The sequence below is a fragment of the Calonectris borealis genome, chromosome 9 (genome assembly GCF_964195595.1).
Source record: "Calonectris borealis chromosome 9, bCalBor7.hap1.2, whole genome shotgun sequence".
In the NCBI taxonomy this organism is placed as follows: domain Eukaryota; kingdom Metazoa; phylum Chordata; class Aves; order Procellariiformes; family Procellariidae; genus Calonectris; species Calonectris borealis.
In genome coordinates, this window is record NC_134320.1 from 5,142,475 (window position 1) to 5,164,400 (window position 21,926).

The window sequence follows — 21,926 nt, forward strand, 5'->3', positions numbered from 1 at the left end:
CTGATGGCGGCGGCGGCGGGACGGGGCGGCGGGGGCCGGCGCTGAGCGCCCCGGGGCGGCGGGCGGGGGCGGCCGGTGCAGGCGGCTGCGGGGCCGGGCGGCGCGCGGCGAAGCGCGGGTGAGCGGCGGGGCGGGCGGGGGAGGGGGAGGAGCGCGCGGCCGCGGCGGCGGCGGCTTTGTGTGCGCGGGCGGGGGGAGGGGAGCGGCGCCGCCGCGCACGTGGGCCCGGCCGCGCGGGCGCTGCCCCGCCCCCAGCCCCCCCGGGGCGTCCCGCCACCGGCACCGCCACCGGCACCGCCACCGGCACCGCCCGGGCCCAGCCCGGACCCGCCGCCGCGCGGCTCCCCGGGGCGCCGCGCCTGGCGCGGCCTCGGCTGTGCCGCACGCCTCCGGGTCCTGCCCCGCGGCGGCGGGAAGGCGGGGGGCTGGGGCCGCCCTCCCTCCCTCCCGGGCACGGACGGGCCGTGCTGCGCCCGGGGCCTCCCGCCTCAGAGGGGCCGCGCAGGCGGCGGGGAGAGGCTGCCCCGTCCCCCGGGAAGGGTCGCGGGTCGGGTTTAGCAGCTTTCGGCGGGGGAAAGCCCGCGCCGGTGTCGGTCGGCGGCGGGGAGGCCATCGCTCCCCGGCAGCCCGGCGGGGGCGCGGGTTGGTGCTGAGGCACCTGTGCGCGTGCGGCTCCGCGGGCGAGGTGGCGGTGCCCCCGTGTCTCCCACGTCTTTGGGGTGCGGGTGGTCGGAGCTCCCGGCTCGGCGGTGCCGAGCGTTCCCCCGTCCGAGTGCGTGCCGCACGCCAGAGGTGCCGGAGCCCGTGCTGAGGGAAGCCCGGCTCTCCCGCGGTCACCCATCAGACCTCGCTGCGGTGGGACGCAGGGGCTGTGTCCTTTGCTTCAGCAGACACTGGTTTGCCATTGCAGCACCGCCGCGGCTGTATGCGTGGCCTGTGGTGAGCTTCAGAGCTGCAGGCGGTTCGAGCTCCTGGACCGTACAGAATGGGACCAGCTCTGAGCTTTGTGGGTTAATCTGTAGCAACTGGGGAAGGAGGTGTCCCAGCTCTTTCGGGAGGGCCCCATGGTGACTCCCACGGCTGCGGGAAAAGGTTTGAAGCCTGTCCAGAAGGTCGCTGTGGGTGATGTTACTGCTTTTATTTTTCCTCTCGGTGGAGTAGTGGAGAGAACATGTCTGGGATCAAGAGAGTGATCGCGGAGAAGGACCCCGACTATGAGGAGATCACCGTCACGCATCCCAATAAGCGTCACAAAGCAGCCGAACAGTCAGGTAGGAGCTGTTTGAACTGAAGGGATCTTCTCCTGAGTGGAATTAGAAATGCTATGGATGTGCATGCTGTCTGCAAACAGGTCAGAAAAGGACTGGGGTAGGAGCTAAGGGGTCAAAGGGCAGAAATTGAAATGAAGATGTGAATGTTATACATGGAGCCATTCCTACCTGCTAGCTGAGCCGAGCTTCAGTAAGGCGTGAGGATGCAGGCTTTGACTATGTGCATGATAGCAGCTAGAGCACGAGCTCTCCAGGGCCCCAGCCGTGCACTTTGGTTCCTGTTGCTTGCTGAAGTATTTGCCAGCATCTTCCCAGCAGTTACCCATGCTGAGAGGTGCTCCAGCCTGTGCATCTGTTTTGCAGTTGAAGTCTGCTTCCAGAAAGATTGGCAGTTGGTTTACATTTTGGGGGCTGCAGGCTGCAGTACAGCATGGGGCGGGGGATGAAATCCATGACTCTGCAGTAGGGGTAAAAGAAATCCATGACCCTGCAGTAGGTAAACTGGCTCTTGGAAGATGACAAATGTTTGCAAGAGTAGGCGGATAAAGCGAAATGGAGCAGTGTAGAAGGGGTAAGTCAGGGAGAAGGAAGGGGCTTTGAAAGATGCAGGGGAGGAGGAGGAGCAGCTACGCGGCTGAAGGAAAAGTGGATAAAGAAGTGTAGTGGGTAGAGTAGCTGGATGAGTAGGTTTGCATTTGGCACGCTCGGATATGCTTGCTTTGGGAGCCAGCCTGTTGGCTGGGTGCCTAGGACAGGTTGCAGTCGTCTCTGGGCAAATGAGAGTAGAGCTTCTTGCCCCTGGGACAGGGAGTAGGCTAGTGATTTTTGGCATAGCACAGCTAGTGAGATGATTGTGATGGGAGGAGCTGACAAACAGGGAGATGAGAAAACCGAAGCTGGCTATGGGATCTGAAGAAGATCCAAAAACAGAGCAGGATGCCGGAGCTGCCAGTTGGAGAGGAACAGATGATGGCTTCATGGGTGACGTTTTGGAGGACAGCGTACAGCTGGACAAGTCTGAGCAGGCTGAACTCTGGGCTCAGTGTGCTGCTGGGCAGGTCCTGTCTGCCAGGTCCGTTAGGACAGTGGAGCTGGCCGTGGCAGAAGAGCGTCACCACTCCCAGCTGCCTGCCTTGCCTGGCTGCCAGAAGTCACCACCCTCTGTGGTGGAGTGTCCTGGTGACTGCAGATGGGTTTTTAATCTGCTCTTGAAGCAACTTCTCAGAAGGTTGTAATAGTTAGCATGCAAAGTCTCAGGGCCTTGGAAAACTGTCCTTGCCAAAGTGACCTTTCTGTTCAGGTGATTCCTCCAAATTGGCTTCTTTCTTCCTCTCATCTTGGAAGATCTCCAAGTTTTGATAGAAGAATTCCTTAGGTATACAAATTTCGCTAACATGATCTTAATTAGGGACTGTGGTTGATGCTAAGCTGGAAAAAATATGAAAATAAAGTGTTCTGAAAAGCCTCTGTAATATAACCACAAATCCTAAAGTGCTTTAATTGTCATAATGCTGGTGTTGCATGGCATCAGTCTTGGGAAGAGATGCAGTTGTCCCTGTCTGAACTGTACATCTCATACCTTAACCTGTTTAGGTTTATTTTAAGTGTAGCTTTACATGTGAATTTCCTAGGCATAATGTTCATGGTTTGAGGAAAATTATATCCCTCTCTGTTTTAATTTTGTATTACTCATACAGATTCAGCCATAATTCTGTTTTAATGTAGGCTTGAACTATTTCTGGTCCTAGAATATATATATACACACATACACGGTTATCTGGAAATAAGTAAAAACATTTAGGGGAGACCCCTGTTGCAAATAGAGTATCAGTTGCCTTACTCCTGTTGTTCGTACCCGATCAGACAGTAAGATTACGTATGCTAGCTGGAACATACCAGCAAAGTTTTGATTTGCTTTTGATTTCTTTACTCTTTCTATTGGGATATTAGAAACCCCTTCAAACAGATATGTACCCTCTAGTCAAACAAATGCTCCCGCTGAAGCTCAAAACAAAGTCTTGGTCCTGTTGCCTCCTATTCCACGTAGAAATGTGAGATTTTTTTCAGAGGAACCCAGGCAGTTTTTCTGATCTACTTTGCATTGGGGTCACTGTACTTCTGATAGAGGCTGGAGAACCTTTTCCAGGCTTTCTTCTAGAAGTACAATTTCTGCTTTTCCAACTTCTTGCTTAGATCTTGCTAAAAACAGATGTTGTTTGAAGCCCCTTGATATAACGGAGGTCCCTTAAAGGAAGGGCAATATTAAAGTCTACAGTAGGTGTAGAGCAAAAAGAATTGTTCTTCCTATGTTTATACATATTCTAGAAAAACACAATAAGATGTCAATTTAGTTCTTAGCCGCTAATTTGCAGTAAGGTATCCTCACAGTTTGAAATATTAAACTACATGCTTTCCACCAAGGTCAATAAACTCCTGCTAAAAGGCTAAAATTTTTTGACTGCTGTGCTGGAAGAGGATTTTGTAAGAGGTAGTCCAGCTTTCGATAATGTAGTTTCCTTTGTGGGTAATAAAAGGCTTGTAGGCACTCCAGAGCAGGCTGCACTTCATGCCAGTGCTGAACATACAAAGTATTAGTTTGCCTTATTATTGCTGCATGATGTGGTGTAAATTTCCTGGATATGAATCGGGCCAAAGAGAGCAGAAAAATGTACGTAGTGTTCCAGAGTACTCCTGCATAATCGCAGTGGTAACTGCACGTGGCCATAGCACATTTGAGTTTTCCTTTTACTGTTTACAGCTTTACTGAGACAGAAGTAAACAAACTGGTCCTGTTCTTCCCATCTTCTGTTATTTGTCATCTCAGACCTAAAAAGGAAAAAATAGCCCTCCACATAAACCAGCTTTTAAAGATACATGTGGTTTTTGTTAAGTCAAATTACTTTCTTTTGCAGAAAAATGATCCTTCTCTTTTTTTGTGTGTGTGCTGAACTTATTATCCCTTCACTTCTCACTCCATAATGATTTCTGATCTTTATTTTTTCAAATAGAGCCTCAAAAATAGAAATATAAATACTTCCTTCTTCTTTATTTTCCATGTGCGGCCTTGTACAGCTCGAGATGTTGCTGTGCAGAAGATTGAGACAATTATAAAAGAACAGTTTGCAGTCGAAATGAAGAGTAAAGAACATGAAATTGAAGTTATAGATCAGGTATAAAGGTTTTGTTCTTAAAAATGCGTAAGATCCTGGGTGTATTGGGGTTTGAGGGGATTGCTGCAGTGGTCATCCATTACTATATGTTACCTCTTCTTTTCGTAGCGCCTGATTGAAGCAAGAAGGATGATGGATAAGCTGCGTGCCTGTATTGTGGCTAACTATTACGCGTCTGCTGGTCTCCTTAAAGCTGGAGAGGTAAAAATTACTTCAGGAATAATAAGACTTTAGGGAATATTTGCTAAGGAAGAAGTATAATGGCTATTCAGCTGATGTTTGGTTTTGAGATGCGGTTTTCTGAAATGGTGGAATACAATCTGCAAATGGGTGGCAGTGGGGGAGGAGACCTGTGCATCACCAGCTGGGCCTCAGGTACTCAGCAGTTGAGCAGTTGAGAAGTCATTCAGCAGCACTGGGTTCTGGTTTCTAAAATGCTCTGCGCTTTTTTCATCAGCTCTTGCATGAGAGCACCTCGCTCCTCACACACTGCACAGTTTGTCCTTGCAGAGCCCTGAAAAGTGGGGAACATGTTTTCCCATTTCACAGGAGGAGAGTGGAAGCAGATGGGTTTTGAAACTTCTCAGGAAAAAGAAATGGAAATCAAGATTTCTTGAGTCTCGGGCAGTGCCATGAAACCATCCTCCCTTTACCCTGGCAGCCAGGCTGTTAATGGTTTGGTGAACAGACTGATGGCAGCAGTAAAGCAGGAGGTAAATCAAAGAGAGACCACAGAGAGATTAAAAATTCACAAGGAGATTAAAAAAAGCCCCAAACCCTACTAGTTAAACCCCAGTTCCGAGCACTGTGTCCGTAACAGGCTGGTAATCGCAGGTTGTTCATGACTCATGCAGACTCCCGACTGACACGCAGTTCACTACCAGTTTAGGTATTTTAGTTACCATCTGTTCAATTCAGGGAGTTGATCTAATTTCCAGTAAGGAGCTCATTTTTGAAAACTGTAGATGGATGCTGCAAACCTGGTCGTCACTCTAGTACCACGAGAATTTTTCTTCCAAGCAATGACTCGCCCTGCTACTGCCGGTTTCCTATTGTGACTTCCAGAAGACTTGGAGGGGGGTAAAAACAAAACGGTCCAGCTTGGTTTTCCCTCACTGAACTTGAGTTGAGCAACTGGAGTTGAGAAAGATTGTGGTATTATTGGGAGCCTTGGAGAGCCCTTCTCCCCCCTTGATTTTTGTGTAGGCGGCTGAAGAATGTGAGCTGGGTTCTGATCTTTGAAAGTGCTTTTATCCGATGTCATCGTGTGTCAGCAAGAGCTTGCACTGTCCCATGTTCTTTACTTGTTCTACCATGCAGAGTGTTTTTTTTTCCTTACTGATTTTCACACTTGCCAGAAATAATAACTCTTGTCATTGTTTCAAAGTGTTCACAAAACTTACTGGTGCATCCTTGCTTTGTTTAGTTTTCCTGTAGTTTTTATGAGCTTATGGATAGTGTAGCTGTATCTTTGACTGCATTTTTAATTTTGTCTAAAAGTCCTGATTTGCATGCAGGCTAAATCAGTTCTCTTTTTATTTTGAAATTGTTACTGGTTTCAGTTTTCTTTGTTGTCTGTTTTTAATGTGTGGTTGATATATGTTTGACTTGGTTGGCAGTGAATGGTTGTCTTGTTTCTGGTAGAATGGGAATCTTTGTAGTTTAATTCAGAACTTCTAGGAAGATGATTTGCAAACTCCTAACCTGTTCTCGTAAATATAAACAGTTCTTCAACCTACTGCTGCTGGGTTTTTGAGGCTTATGATTCCGTATGATTACAGTTTATTATGTTTTCCCACAAATTAGTGGACAAGGTGTTGGTCAGTTTACTTGAGTAGAGTTAAAAAAAAAAAAAAAGGTTCTTGGTGGTGATTTGGTTTGGTTTTTGGGTTTTTTTGGTCATGTTGTGTGTGTCCCCCCGCCGTTGGATATATGGATATAACTCTCTTAAGTGCTCTTGAGCAGGTAATTGAGAGTTGGTAATTGCTTCGCTCATGTACCTAACGGGCAATTGGAAAGAAAGCCCTGCAATGAAGCTCTGAAGTCCAAGGTGGATCAGATTAACTCCACTCCTGCTACCACCTCGAAGGCAGTTCTGCTGCTCCATAGTGGTGCTGGTATCTGTCCCCATGCCACTCCCTCCATCACGTTGGCAGAATTTTGGATCAGGGAACTTAATGTGGATTAAAAATAACCCTGCAAAGGAAAAAAAAACTGCAAACAAAACAAAACCAACAAAAAGCAAACAAACAAAAAATCCCAAATCGGTTTCTTGATTTGTTTTCCTTGTGACCTGCCCCCCCCGCCCTGAATAATTGTGCCAGGCTGGCTGATCCGGGTGGTTGGGGCAGGGAAGAAGAAAGCCTCTTTCAGCTGCCTGCAAGAAAAGCTGTCAGTGCAACTCTCGTGTGGGTCTGTGGCTTCAGGAGCTGGAGTGAGCTTATCTGTCGGTGCTCTGCTGCTGGCAGAGGGCTGTTTCTGCTGCCTTCAGTTGATTCATCATCAAACCGAGGTGACGGGGAGGACTGATGGCTGAGAGAAGTGGCCGAGGGACACTTGCTTTGAGTGATGGGTGTTTTCCTTGCCACTTCTGAAGTTAAAAGCAAATGCAGGAAAAAAATATATTGGGCCTTTGTCACAGTAATGAAAAAAACCAGAAGAGATTTAAACACACACATACATGCCCTGTCCTCCCCCTTGCAGGTTTAGGAGGATCTAAGATTAGCTCTAAGATGTCCCTTTTGAGGAAAGTTCGCAAGCATGCCTAAGCACATTATTCTTTATCCTCCACTAAACTTTGGGAGCAGACAGGGTGCTTTGGGAGCAGACGTGTAGCTTGCCTCATAGGCATTGGCAAGACTGCCTGCCAGCATCAAAACTAAAGAGCCTGATGCATTTACGTACCCTGCTTGCCTGCGGCAATCGGGCAGCTGTGGTCTTTCGTATGATATAAGACCGTAGGTGTCTGCACAGGAAGGGAAGCCGTTATTTTCAAAGGAACAGTAGGCTGCCGTCTCCTTTCCAAAACCAGCTGGGTTTCTGAGATCTAAAGGTCTGAAGGAACAGATTCAATTTGGGGTCCTGTTTCTGTAGAACCATTGTAAGCTTTTATCTTCTGCTGCATATGTTTTTCCTGCAAGGCAGCTGATTAAATATTTGCTCTTTCTTCATACGTTGACTTTTTGCTCTGCTTCTGGCGCAGCTTCATTTTTATCTGGGCTGCAGGGAAATAGTGATGGATCTGCCTGACCTCTTTGTTGCAGGGGACCAGGTCATGTGATGCGACAATTCTTAATCACCCTTCAATCAAGAAATTCTTGGAATCGCCCTCCAGATCGTCGTCTCCAGCTAACCAGGGCTCAGACACTCCATCTGCCAACCACTCCGAGAGTGACTCGCTCTCTCAGCACAATGACTTTCTCCTGGACAAAGACAATGGCAACTTGGATGCAGACGAGCGGCTGACAAACAGCCTGGACCAGAGACAGAGCAGAAGTACTGGCCGGGTAAAGTAAAACTCGAGTGGTGGTCAAGTTGTTGGAGGTGTGTGCTCTGTCTGGACTCAGTACTGGCACCAGGAGCTCTTCATGTTTTCACCCACCCTGCTGAAGATCTGTTTCTTATCTCTCCAACCGCTTGCTCCCACTCTCTCAGCCTGGCTTTGCTGAAAGGCTAACTGAAGTGTATGTAACTTGGGTAACTCCTCTTAACTCAGTCTTGCCCAACAGAGCGGTCAGCCAGGCAGCGGAGATAGTGTTCGTGTTAGCCTGGCTATCTGCCGCTGCCTTGGTTGGTAGCCTCTGGGGAAGGAGCTGTTTGAGCAAAGAGTTTTGCTCTGCAGATGGAAGTCAGGTCAGGAAGGGTAGAGCCTGGAGAGAAGAGCAAGATGTGTCATTCCCAGCAGTGTTTTTAAGAAGCAGTGCTGCTGCCTGGCGCTGGGTGCCCATGGCGACTGCATTGCTTAGAGTGGTGGAACCACTGGAGTTTGGGGTTTGGCCTCCTCAGCAGCCTGTGGAGAAAACACAGAGACACCGGTGGATTAGCTCGCCCTGGGAGCGTGAGCTGGTAGAGCCTGGGTGTGTTGTTCGAGTTGTTTTTCTCCTGGGGGCGCTTCTTGCTGTTGTGCTGATATCACTGTTTGCTTAACTGAACCAGAGTGACCCAGGTTAAAAATACCTTCTTTCATTGTTCCCCCATACTTTTTTCTGGGTTATTTTTGACCTGGATTCATTCCCTTTATGGCTCACCGTGCAGCTACAGAAGTGCTTCACCTGTCGGCTGCAGTTAGCTGCACCCGGGAGGCACTCTCACTGGCTGCAGGTAAAATGCAGCTTGCTAGGTGAGGTGAAACTCTTCTGTTTCCCTTCAGTTCCTTTAAGCTGTCAGGCCTGCCAGAGGAGTACAGCCTCTAACCCAAACTGGGGATGGCTATATCTCATTGCATATGATTACGTTCTGCAGCTGAACAAGTTGTAATAATATGTGGCAGAAAGAGCAATGATTCTGCTTCCGTTGGGCAGCATGACACCCTTGAAAACAGGGCTGCAGTTTGCTGAAACCCTGCCTAGGCAGATACACAATATATAATGTGGACCCACCTATATTGTAAACCAATATAACTTGTTTCTGCACTGGAGGCATTGATGGAGCAGTGGTATTGCTTGGGTGTAGCATGTTGGTACATCTTTGACTAATGCAGCCCGTGGTCCAGAGGTGGCTGAGGGAATGAGGAGGAGCAGGAGCCAGCCCAGCCTTCGGTGGCTCTGTGCTCCAGTTTGGGGCATCACTGACTTAGAGGAGGTGTAGCGGTTCCTAGTGAATCCGCTGCTCCCCACGCTGACCCTCGTCTGACGGGTGCTCAGTAGGGTACGCTCCAGGACGCTGCAGCACCAACCCTGTTGTTCACAAGAGGATGGCAGTCCCTTATTCTCTGGACAGCCACTTTATCCCACAGAGTCGTAGAAAAGCCTCTCGTTGCCCCGCAAACGACAGCGCAGCCTGTGTTGGCACTGTGGGCCGTCATGGCATCGTTTTACCAGGGAGTCTGGGCCACTGCTTAATAGCTGAGGTTATGTTATAAGGCTGCTTAGGCTGGATTTATTATGCCCAAGAATTGCAGTGGATTTGTAGGCTTATCTAGATGTCATTGACGTGGTATGGCTGACTGCTATTCCTGTTGAGTTGGAACAGAATTTTTGTCTCAAGCCCAGCCTTGATTCTTCACCGTGAAGCATCGCTGGAGTCCCTCAAAGCAGCAGAGGCTGGGGATGAGAAAGATTTAGATTTTCAGAATCCACTCGTGGGAGATTTAGCTTTTTTCTGATAAGTGACCAACAGGATGCCACTTTAGCAATGCTTGATTTTTTTCAGCTAGTGCAGTGGCAGTGCTTTTGAAACCCAAGCTGAAATCACGGCTCAGATCCATGGTATGTCGCATAATGTACGCTCAGTTAAGCCGTGCAGTATACACTTGGCTAGGTTGCATGCCTGAGTTGCTTAAACTTGCCTAGATAGCAATTTAAGTATTTTTAGGGATGATTCATTGTTGGTCTCTCATTTAACTATGCAGGTTTACTTTTTTTAACAACACCTTACTTTTCTAGCACCAAACAAAATTATGTTTAAGAGGAATGTTTGGTTTTTTGTTTGCCTTTTTTTTCTTCCCCTACCCTCAGGACAGTTCGGGTGTTTCAAGCTCTCAAAAACCAGGACAACGAAATGCTGGACTGTCAAATGATGAGACTTCACGGCTTTATGTGAAGAAAACGATTGTGGTTGGCAACGTCTCCAAGTTAGTATCCAGAGTCTGAGGGATGGGCCTTTATTTCAGGATCAAATGGAGTAGGAGGTTAAAATTAGGAGACAAATAAAATTGCTAGGCTGTCACAATGTGAGGTATTGCCCAAGGTTGCCCTCTTCGAGTGTCTGCGTGAGTTTTTTTTGTGGGAGGAACAGGTGTTTTAGTAGTTGTTTTATTTATATATATATAAATATGGAGGTTTCAAGATCTGTTTTTTTCAAGGGGAGTCTCTCAGCCTTTCCTGACCAGTTAGAAATCCCCAATTTTTCCATGAAAATTTGGAAAAGCAAGTTGTCCTAATGGCTAAGTCAGTGGGTCCATAGGGAAGATGTGGGTTTTTTTAAACAAACAAATAAAAAAAAAACCAAAACAAACCACCAGAATGAGGAAAATTGTGAAAGTCCGGCATAATCTGAAGAAATTCATTTGTACAGTTTTTATTTATCATTTTTTTCCAAAAAAAAATTTACGGCAGGTAAGTATACGTAACTTCTGAACTTTGAGAAAATTAGTGAAGAAAGGCATTCATTCTGTGGAAGCTATGGACAAGCCCAGGTTTCAACTCTCCAGCCTCGCACTAATCAAGTCAGTCTTTTCCTCTTGCAAACATTTGCTGATGAGACTTACGGTGTTAGAAATGCATCTTGAAAATCTACCTAAGCCTGGATCCGGAAGCAAGTATTGACTATGAAGCTTCTTAAAATAAGAATTGATAGTAGCAGAGTTGCTGATGTTGTGATCTGGAGTGATTTGACTTCTTGATATCTCGGAAGAGAGGGGGAAGGGGATTTGACAGTGGTAGAGTGTTAAAATTGAGCCTGATTAAGAAGCAAACGTTTAAATGGACAGATTTCATATGGCAGTTTTGCACTAAAGTTGAGGAAATGTATTAGAAACATAGAGTAGATTATGGGACCTGTATCTGTTTCTGGAGTTCTTCTGAAGAGCTGGATGAACTGTCGGAGTAAGGAATAATGAGCAGAACCATACAGGGCGCAAGGTGCACATAGGCATTTTACCATCTCTAATTTTTTTGCCTAATCTTTCCCGAAATACTTTTTGTGGTATTTATCTATTAGGGATTTTTATCTTGTGTTTGTTTTTTAATTTCTTTGCCAGGTACATTCCCCCTGACAAGAGAGAAGAAAATGATCAGTCAACCCATAAATGGATGGTGTATGTCCGAGGCTCTCGGAGAGAACCCAGCATAAATCATTTTGTCAAGAAAGTTTGGTTCTTCCTCCATCCCAGTTACAAACCTAATGACCTGGTAGAAGTGAGGTAATAAGGAATGATTCCAGTCATTATTGCAGTCTGTATGCTTGCCAGGCTTACTATGCCAAGTTTCTTAGAAAGTTAGCAACTTCTTTTCCGGATTTTGTATTCCATGTCTGTCTTTAACCTCTGGCTTGCCTTGACTTACTCCAAAATAATCGTAAAAATAAATTAGTTTTTATGTAGCAAATGTGCCAAACAGTGTTTTTGGATTTTCCTACTGAAAAAAAGCATTTAATTGTTGCATTTCATGTATTTTGTGTGAGTTTGTGTATCTCTTTATGTGTTACACTGTGCTGTGCAGGTTAGACTTTTGTTAAAAGAGGTGTTCTCTACCTCGCACCCCATCCAGTGTGGAAAAGAAAGAGGAGTCTCAGAACGCTCTTTTGCCCTTAGTTTTAATGATACATGCGCATTTGGGCAAGAAGTTTTATCCCTCTCCCAAATATTTCTCTGCTGTAGTGAGATCAGTGGCGTTGGCTATATGCTTCAAGGAATTTCCCAACAGTGTAATGGTGTTGGTGCTACAGAAACAGGGCAGCTTCTCTGTCCGCTCCCAAACCTGTATTCAAAGCTGTGACCCTAATGAGATGAGCGGGGTCAGTTCTCTGTTGACTGCTGCAGGGAAATGCCCCGTCAGTCTTTCATTCTTGCTCCTTTCGGCAAGACAGCGGGAGGACACCTTCAAACTACTTTGTGTCTTCCCAAAGAAATTATTCTCCACAGGACGTTCAGCTGCCTGCCTGGAGGAAGGTGGGGGGACTGCCTAGGCACAGAATGGCAACTTAATTCTGGCAAAATTAAGCTCACTGAAAGGCAACTCCAGAAAAGCATATCTGAGATAGAAGTTGGTAAGGCTCACTAATGTTTCTGAGAAGGCAACCCTGAGCAGGACGAAAGCACTCGCCTTTGTATTTCTTGTATAACATACTAAATTACACTTGACTGCTGTCTTTTTGTGCCTTTCTCAGTTTCCAGTATCTGATGTCAGTGCTGTTTGTCTTCTGTTTTAATCCTGTCTAGTTAATTGATTTCTTCTTGTTGCACAGTCCTGGTCATTGTAGTGAACATTAATGTTCTGGACTAAAAATAGCCTTTAAACCTCTTGCGTTTTGTTCCGTTGCAAAACTACATTTGGGATTTACAATAACAACAAGCTGAAATACAAACAAAGTAACAGTAAATGTTAGCGATAAATGTACCCTTCTTTTTCAGCTTGGAGAATGACAGTGGTTGAGTTAGCTTTTCCTTGGTGTCTGTATGTTGTTCTCTTGGCGTTATATGAAGTGTGTGCCTTCTTACTGCTAGATAGGTGATAGCAGAAAGTGATTGCAAAATGCTGCGTTGAAAACTCACCTTGCAGCTGTGATCTGTGAGCTGACTTGGGGTTTTTTGAAACAAGTATTTTTCATTTGGCATTACACAGCCTTTTTTTTTCCCTTCAAAGGCGCTTGTTTCCTGTGTTCTCTCATCCAACAGTGTTTTACCATTTTCTTCCCTGTCCCCTTGTGCGAAATAAAACTATTTTTCAGCTGTCCAAAGCCATAAAATTCTCATTTCTGCAATTGCATTCTCTCTATGGAAGCTATGGACAAGCCCAGGTTTCAACTCTCCAGCCTCACACTGATCAAGTCAGTCTTTTCCTCTTGCAAACATTTGCTGATGAGACTTACAGTGTTAGAAATGCATCTTGAAAATCAGAAGAAGAGCAGACCTGAAGATAGCTTTAGTTGTCAGTTAGAAAAGCAGGCTTTCTAAAAAAGAGGTGGGTGAAAGCTATACCACTTCTGCATCCAAAATGTGAGTCACCGTTTGTTTCCAGAGAACCTCCGTTTCACCTGACCAGGAGAGGCTGGGGAGAATTCCCTGTGAGAGTCCAGATACACTTCAAGGATAGCCAGAACAAGAGGATTGATATCATACACAATTTGAAGGTATTTGAACAAAATATTTGAGAGAAAAACAATTAAATTAGCTCTCCTGCATAATCTAGAAGAGGCTCTGCTTGTGTGTGTGCTTCTGCCTTTCTCTGTCATGTGTATGTCCTGCTGGTTATTTGCACATGAATAGTTGAGCTGGAGAATCAAAAAAGATCCAGGAAAGCCTCTTACCTTGGCTATATTGGAGGTGATGCCGTAGCCAAGGAACCCAGCCTTGCAGGAGCTGGAACTGATTCTGCTCAGAGCAGCAAAGCATTTACCTGTTGTTTCCCTACAGCTTGAGATTTTTATCCTGCTCTCACTGGCTTTAACTTGACGGCGTGCTGCAGGGCTATGTTTCTGTTGGTAAAGTGATTGCTGTCTCTGTTCTGTTCCTTCAGCACTTGTGCGTATCAGCTAGGGATTATCTCTGTTGCTGGAGTGGGCAGGGAGGGGCTGAGACCTTTCTTTTTCAACTCATTCACCTGTCTTGTGACACTCAATAGGTTTTATAGTATGCAGCAGTCCTGCGAAACTAGGCCATTGCTCTTGTTGTCCTTTTAATTAGTAGTCCCTAGCGTTAGTGGAATTAAGTCCTGAGCTGGTTTAGTTTCCTGTTTCTTTGAGCAGCATGATTACTTTTATTTAAATCCTGCCTGCGTTAATGAATTTCCTGCTAATGTAGATACCTCATTGCAACCCCAAATATAGACAGTAGGGAAGGTTGGAAATGTTCCCCTGGAACTTAGGGACATTTGATGCAGATGATGAGTAAAATACATTTGGAGAGATATAACTTGGGGAGAAACAGTATGATGGACGTTGTGCAGCGAAGGAAGCCCAGCCCTCAGAAGAAAACTGGGCCAGTCCATGGCACGCAAGAACTCAAATCAGCAAATCTTTGCTGTTGGTGTACTGAGCCTGTGGCAGCTGTGAGGTGATGTGAGTGAGCTGAGCCCTTCTCCGTGGCTGGCAGCCTGTCTACCTCTGAGCTCCAGGGCACCAGGAGCCTGTCAAACCCAGCTTCTCCCTAGAGGTATCTTAATAGATGCCTTTTGGATTTTCTGCCTCTTCATCAGCTGATACGCAGTGTGAACAGTTACTTAATCAAAAGTGCAGTGCAAACATAGCCTTTGTGCTGCTTAGTTTAAATCTCTTTGATTTTTTTTCTCATTATTATTTCCTTATATTGACTTTAGGAATAAAAAAGGACACTCTTCAAAGGCTTTTCCTACATTGAAATAATAATTGCCCCATCCCTGGAAACATTCAAGGTCAGGTTGGACAGAGCTCTGAGCAACCTGGTCTAGTTGAGGATGTCCCTGCTCATTGCAGGGGTGGTGGGCTAGATGACCTTTAAAGGGCCCTTCCAACCCAAACCATTCTATGATTCTATCTCCCTAACAATCTCATTTCTTTCAGCTTTTTTGCTGCTTTCTACTTTAGTGTAGGCTTTGGGTTGTGGATGGCTTTTTTGCAGAAGAGAGGGTACTAAACAGAGCACACGGATTTCTGACCCTGTGGCCTCAAAATATTTGAGGTCAACTTACATAGTTTCAACCCCCTTCAAACAAATTGTAATGTAAATTCCAGCTAATATATGGCTTTGCCCTGGTTAATATAAATATATTGTATTGTTTTCCCCAGTTGGACAGGACCTACACAGGCCTGCAGACACTTGGCGCAGAAACGGTGAGTCAGTGGGTCGTGGGATGGATGTTGTAGTTTGATTCCCTTAAGGATGTTTAAAAAGAAAAAGATACACGGGACTCAGCACAGAGTCAGACCCATTTGATTTCACAATTTCTGGAATGTAGATTTTGCTCTCTTGTTAAATGAAATTATTATGACACCTTGTCACTGTTCAAGACAACAGTCATTTTTTCGCCTTTCTAGTTCAGGGGAGACTGTTTCCAGCTCTTCTTTCATAAAGAACTTAACGTGTACTACAGTTTTAATTTTTATTTCTTTGTGAAGCTTCTGGTACCACGTGTCTTGATTTGCATTCTGATGTGCTGCAGATCTCATACATAAAGAATTTAAGTTAAAGGGATCACCCAACTATCCTGCTGAAATTTTGCTGTATATTAAGTACTTCTAAGTTTCTGCATCTGTCAAGATTCAGTATCTTCATGGAAAATAAACTCTTAAAACAAAATACATTAATTAATAACTCATAGTTTACTATATCGCTAAAGGTTTTTTTTGTATTGTTTTCCCCTCGTTGTACTGTAGTGAATGGAAATTTTTATGGTGAAATTGCATTACTTCAGCTTTTCAGTCTGTGGAGAAAACATTAATGTGAGATGTCTCCTACTGTGATAAAAGAACACTTTTGAAGAGTAGATAATGTGGTGTGTTTCTCAAGGCCTTATCAAAAAAGGCAGAAAAGGCAAGCTGCAGTTTTGTGCCTGTCCCTAAGGGAGTGTGCAGTCCTTTCCTTAGTGGGATGCTTGGAGCTGGGCTCTGTATTCCTTACAGTGTTCACTATTCAGATTTCCCCTCGGACTGAGAGATGTGCTATTTCAACGTGGCGGTTAAATGTTGCAAGATTTCTCTTAGCTCAGGTGCTGCTGGATCCCTGGAAAGTCTCTCTGAAACGAATGGAAGTTTTATGCAGAGGTGGGGGGAGGAGAGGGAGAGGTTTCCAGACATTAAAACAAAAAGAAAAGGCATAGTTGTTTTCATTTTCTATATCTTCACATAGCTACCAAATATTAATGTCGCCCTTTCTCCTATTTCTGGAAGGTGGTGGATGTGGAGCTACATAGGCATTCCCTTGGCGAGGAATATCTTTTCTCCCAGTCTTCGGAGTCTGACCTTTCTGACGTTCCTACATCTTTACCACTGCCATTGAGTATCCCAGCACCAGTCAAAGCTTCTTCGCCAATTAAACAGTTGCGGGACTCCAGCCCAGATGCTTCTGTGGACAAAGGTAAAGCGAATGGGTATTGGTGAAATTCAAGTTCTTGGAAATTCAGCTCTTCTGGATACCTCCTCTTAATTGCTCTTTTGGCTTAAAGGTTGCTGGTGCTACCTGCTCCTTGCTCACTCCAGATGATTATTTCCTCAATGTATTCTGAAATGCAATTCAGAAGTGGTTATGGTTTATTTGGGTTTTGGAGTTTTGTTTTTTTTTTTTTAAATCTGGAGTTTGTGAGTGGGCTCTGTTTTGCTAAACATAGTGAATATGGAGCTTTATGCAGTGGATGTAGTTGGAAAAAAAGGTGGTTGAATAGCACTTGTTGTTTTGTTCCTGGCAGACTGTTTTCAGAGGGTTTTTTAGGTTTCTGAATGTTTTGGGAACTGTGTATAGATTTAAGGAATTGGTCTAGTGGTGTGTTCAGTTATATACATTGGTGCCTAACAGGAGTTGACTGTAGGAGAAGAAGAATGACAACATAACTGTGGTGTTGAAAATAGAAAGTAAAAAAGACGCAGTGTACATTTGTCCGAGGGATGGCATCTGTGCATGTCATGGTCTCATTCTCACCTCCCCCTGTAAGATCAGGAAATGCAGCGCCCGTTGCAGTGGGGCAGCAGTTGATGCCTTAGGATCGTTTGAGTTGCCTGAAACAAGCTAGTTCTGGCCACTTGGGCACGCTGTTCTGATTTTCAGTTTGTGTGAAGTAGGAAAAACTGTGCCTCTGTTAGCATTTAACTTTATTTTCTGAAATATACAGTGTCAAGGCTTACATGATAGACCTTGGTTAACTGGGCTGAGAAACAAGGGTGGCTTTTATGGTTTGCACATTTTAGTGTGAGAAACTTGCTGGAAACTGCAACTTTATATTTCAAAATACGGTCGCATGCAACATGGTCTGATGCCTTTCTTAATGTATCCTGACGCTCCTGTGTTCAAGGAATGGCTTTAAGCTGGTGGCTTGCATGGTGCGCTTTCTGGTAGGTGCCGTAATGCCACTTGGCAGTGTTCTGGCTCAGCGAGAAGAATGTCCACTGTTTAAATGCGGTGTTTTCTTGTGGGCAAAAAAGGAGAAACGCAACCAGATTTTAAATGCACAGGCTTTTTATTCAAACAGGAAGATGCACTGCTCACCTAAAGGTGCTGCGTTACACCAAACGGGAAGGGAGTAAACCTGCCTCTTTCTTACACTGACAGGCAGTGCCTTCTCTCGTCAGCTCCAGGTTAATTGATCTCCTCTACATCAGATAAGGTGGATTCCTTAACCCAGGCCAAAAGGCAGTAGGTGGTCTCCTTGTGCTCTTACTCCAAAAAACGCACTGTGAGATTCTCTGCGAAGGAGATCCAGCTTTAGTCCTGCGGAGCCCTAACCGAGGACACTCGAAACTACCAGTAGCTTTTGGTCGTTCCAAGAAAATGTGTAAGAAGTGGCTGATCACCTGCCACAGCTGAACAGGCTGTGCACAGTAGCATTTTGTTCTGTTCAGGGACAAATCCAACAGGCTTGCGCAGGAGGAACCCCCTACCCCTGTTCAGCGCTGCCCACCCGTTGCTTTTCCTTCCTTCCTTCCTTCAAGAGTGTGTTTGTCGTACCTGAGTTTTGTTTGTGTGGAGAAGCACCGTAAGGAATTAGATGTCTCAGCCTAAGAACTATTTCTCTTCTTTTCCCTGTTTTAATCAGGATTCCCTGGGAATGCTGAAACCGAAAGACATGCCACGTTTTATTCCCTGCCATCTTCGATAGAACGGACTCCCACCAAGTTAGCCACACAGAAAGTTGCCTTTGGCTCTCATGGAAATTCAGCTTTTCAACCCATTGCAGCTAGCTGTAAAATAGTGCCTCAAGGTCAGAGTCCAAGCCCTGCAGAATCGCCAGGAAAATCCTTCCAGCCTATCACCATGAGTTGCAAGATTGTATCAGGTGAATGTTAGTTTACCTATCCGAGTGCTTCACCCTGGAAAACAAGAGAGTGGAAAACAAGTTGGACTTGTTTTGTGTCCTTCCTCTGATTTCCTGCCAGCCTTTGAGTCAGGCAGTAGGAAGCTCTAGAATAAGGAGCTAAACACACTTCTTAATGTTCCAAGAAAAAAAATACAAGTGTGAATGCTTCTCATCAGATCAAAAGCAGGATGAGAGCTGTTCTCTCCCTGTTCACCAGTGCTTTAGGTATGAAAATGACAGTCTTGAGCTGGACTGCTGCCCACAGAAAGGCCCAGGCAAGGACACATCTTCCACGTGGGGTATTTGTAAGTGGGAAGAAGCCATTCTCCCTCCCGCTTTCAGACAACTGGGATGGATTAAGAAGAAATTTTTTTTCTGATTATTGGGCAAGTCTACCTTGTAGACTCAAGTGGTCCCTCTTGCGATATCTCCTCAGATGGAACAGCTTTGGTCTTCCTCTTCCAAAAGTCCCCCCTCTGTTGGATTAAATTGTCAGCTGACTGCAGTGAGCAATGCGATACTCTTTTGATAGCTTCCGAACGAAACATGGTCAAGGTGCTGTTTACTCATTTCACTTATAGTCCCTTCCCTGCCTGGGCATGATGCCATCCACTGGATGATGTTTTACATGAGAAAGTTTTAATGTGCAGCTCACCTTGTCACAGGTTGTGAAGCTGAAAGATGACCTGTTACATCCCTTCATTTTCTGGTGTTCAGGGTAGAGAGGGTGAAGCACCAGCTATCAGTCTGAGTGATTTCTGATGATCTGCTCCCAAATAATTTTCCTCAAGTGTGTCTGGTTTGTTGTTGTTTTTTTTATTAAATTTCAATATTTTTCTTTGACATCTTAAAACTGTACTCAGGCTGATTTACATTTGAACCTATGCCAAGTGCTTTCTTCTTTCTTAATAAGCTCTTCTCTTGATCTGCTTTTCCCAAGGCTCCCCAGAAAGAAAGAATTACGGGGGCCATCCTGTCTTTCTTAAAATCCTTGGACTATTCTCTGATGATCTTTGCTATTTGAATGTTTCCCTGCTCAATATTTTTCCAAGGCTCTGCTGTCTGCTGAGAAGTGTCGCCCCTTCCAGATTTCAAAAGCAGTTTATAAGAAATGGGGATTTTATTTGATCAGCATTTATGTTCCATTTTAATTGTCAATCACTGCCAAGAAAGCAGATTAACAGGCAGTTGAAGCTTAGTGCGCTTGCTGCCATCTCTTTCTCTGATCACTTCCTTGCCTGTCCTTTGCTCTGCATTTCTTGTTTATCCCCTCGTGCAGCTTTTTTCTCCTCTAGTTTTTCTCTCTCCTGATCCTCTTACCCAGAAGTTGCACTCTTTAAAGGAGTTTGCTTTCAAGGGCTTCTGCTGTAGTGAGAGCAGTGAAGAGACAAGAGGGTCAATGCCTGTACTGTGGACTCCACAAGGGAAAGAGAGCACCTATCAAGGAGCTCAGCTCTCTTTCTTCATCTCCTTGGGTGGACTGATCTTGGCAGTGAGAATGATTTAGGTAACGTCCCTCGGGATTCCAAGGATGGACTAGATGGCTTCTCAAGGTCCCTTTGAACCCTGCTTGTCCTGATAGGCAGAGAATGTCCAGGGTAGGTATAAGCCATAGTGCTTAACATGCCTTTTCTTTTCCTTCTGTCTCCTCTTTCCTTCTCCAAGTCCTGTGATCTCGCTCAGGCTGTGAATTGCATCCTCAAAAAATGTTCGTTCTCTAAGCCATTTAAATAAGTACTACCATTGCTGTATTTTTATGTTCTCACAACATTTACAAGATAGAAGCATTGGACTTTTTTTCTGAAGGTTCTCCAATATCGACCCCTAGTCCATCTCCGCTACCTCGTACCCCAACCTCCACTCCGGTGCACATGAAGCAAGGCTCTGCTAGTTCAGTCATTAATAATCCGTATATTATTGTGGACAAGCCTGGACAGATGGTTGGAGCAGCAGCCACAAGCACAGGTGTGTAGTGTGATCTCAGAAGGCAGTGGCTTAGTCTTACCCTTTCAAATTTATTCTCCCTTTAAAATGATTAGTATGATAACAGTATTTCAGCTTGCAAAGATGGAAGAGTACTCAGCAAAGAAAGAGGGAGGTATTATTGGTTTGCGTAACGGGCTGGTGTAACGTGGCTAAGGGTATCTCAGACTTTAACATAACTTCCTTTAGGAAACAGCAATAGCGTAAGGCCAAATTGAATTCACAGGTACCTCTTCAAAGAGAGCCTGTTCTTTGCAGGCGAAAAGGGAAGAGGAGAGAGTAATGTAGACTGGTGCACAGAGATTTAAACAGAAACAGTGCGCAGGTGGTTGGGTGAGGACTGTATTGTGGATATGGGCAAAAAGCGTGGAGAGCTTGCAACGACTTGCATATCAGTCTTAAGTTCCAGCATACGGTGCTCTAGATGTGTTGAAGTGGTTGAGTAGACCTGGGTTACCAGGATAACAGCCGTGTTAGTTTCTGTTACTTCTCTCAACTTCTAGCTGGTGTGATTCCAGCCGGTTTGGATTCCTCTAACTGGTTTCTCTTGGTGCTTCAGTGGTGACATAAGCCTAGGGTCGGGGGGAGGACTGAACTGCAGGAGACGGGTGATGGGTATGGGAGTCAATTGGTAATCTTTGTGTCGGGCCTGGAGGAAAAGTCACTCAAAAGTAATTTATTTGTTGTGATTTGTGGCCAAGAATCACTGTCTATTTAAAAACACACTTGATTGTGTATGTGTGTGTGCTTGCCAGGGTCTCAGAAGGATGCTTAGAGCTGTGTGGTGAACTGCAGCATCCATGTAACACACAAACCATTCACTGGGCATGGTTGAAAAATGCAGTAATTCTTCTCTTAATAACGGTTTGTCCTTTTATCTGAGGGAACACAGCTGTCATGTTCATTTTGACTTCATCACAGAGGGAATTTGTAGGGGGAGCATAGTGATAGCTGAATTTTTTAAGTATGTTTTGAGGCTCTCTTGGTAACACTGAAGCTGTTTCACCAATAGGATTTTTTTTTTGGTTGGTTGGGGGTTTTCTGCCTTTTTTCTTTTCTGTTTCTTCTTTACCTCCAGCCTGACTGTCTACTCTGCATATGTGGTTTATCATGGTTTGGGTAACTTTCATGTTCTCCTAGCAGAGATTTGTACATGGAGGATAGGATCTGTAGAGGCACCAGATGGTTTGGACATACAAGTCTTAATGCCACTAAAGGGGCAGTTTCCCACATTAATGTGATGTAAGTGCAGACTGGCCTGGAATCAACTGCCTGATGCCTCTCCCTCCCCTGCACTCCTGCCGCTTCCCCCGTGTCCTGCACGAGTCAGATCAGATCAGTGGCAGAGCAGAAGACTAATACCATCCCCTCCCTAGACTGAGTTTTGTCAGATAGCCTCATCACCAGACCCCCCGTATGAGGGAGCAAGCGAGAATGTGGAACTGGCTTTTTGGCAACAGCAGCCAGGCTGGATTAAGTGAAATGTTATATTATAGACAAAGTCACAGATCATATTTAAACAGAGGGGTGAGATCTGAAACGTCATGCTCTGTGAAAACCAGCCTTCCCAAACCCCATTATTGCGAGAAATGGCTGCTCATTTACTTTTAAATTTAAGTGCAGATTGTAGTACAACTGTATGA

At 45.3% G+C, this 21,926-nt stretch overlaps 1 protein-coding gene across 7 annotated transcripts in view; it reads left to right on the forward strand.

Moving 5' to 3' along the window:
- The first annotated feature begins 68 nt into the window (after positions 1–68).
- Positions 69–21,926, forward strand: part of YEATS2 (YEATS domain containing 2) — a 51,772-nt gene continuing 29,914 nt past the window's right edge. For 2 of the 7 annotated variants that reach the window (XM_075158083.1, XM_075158082.1), the window contains exons 1-11: positions 701–1,271; positions 4,344–4,441; positions 4,550–4,642; positions 7,705–7,947; positions 10,117–10,232; positions 11,361–11,522; positions 13,339–13,450; positions 15,083–15,127; positions 16,184–16,370; positions 18,040–18,279; positions 20,107–20,265. In XM_075158083.1, the coding sequence (XP_075014184.1) occupies positions 1,172–1,271; positions 4,344–4,441; positions 4,550–4,642; positions 7,705–7,947; positions 10,117–10,232; positions 11,361–11,522; positions 13,339–13,450; positions 15,083–15,127; positions 16,184–16,370; positions 18,040–18,279; positions 20,107–20,265 (1,555 nt within the window). In that variant the 5' untranslated portion in view covers positions 701–1,171. Of the gene's footprint in view, positions 119–699; positions 1,272–4,343; positions 4,442–4,549; positions 4,643–7,704; positions 7,948–10,116; positions 10,233–11,360; positions 11,523–13,338; positions 13,451–15,082; positions 15,128–16,183; positions 16,371–18,039; positions 18,280–20,106; positions 20,266–21,926 lie in introns of those variants that run through there. The other 5 variants (XM_075158085.1, XM_075158086.1, XM_075158081.1 and 2 more) reach the window with 4 other exon arrangements.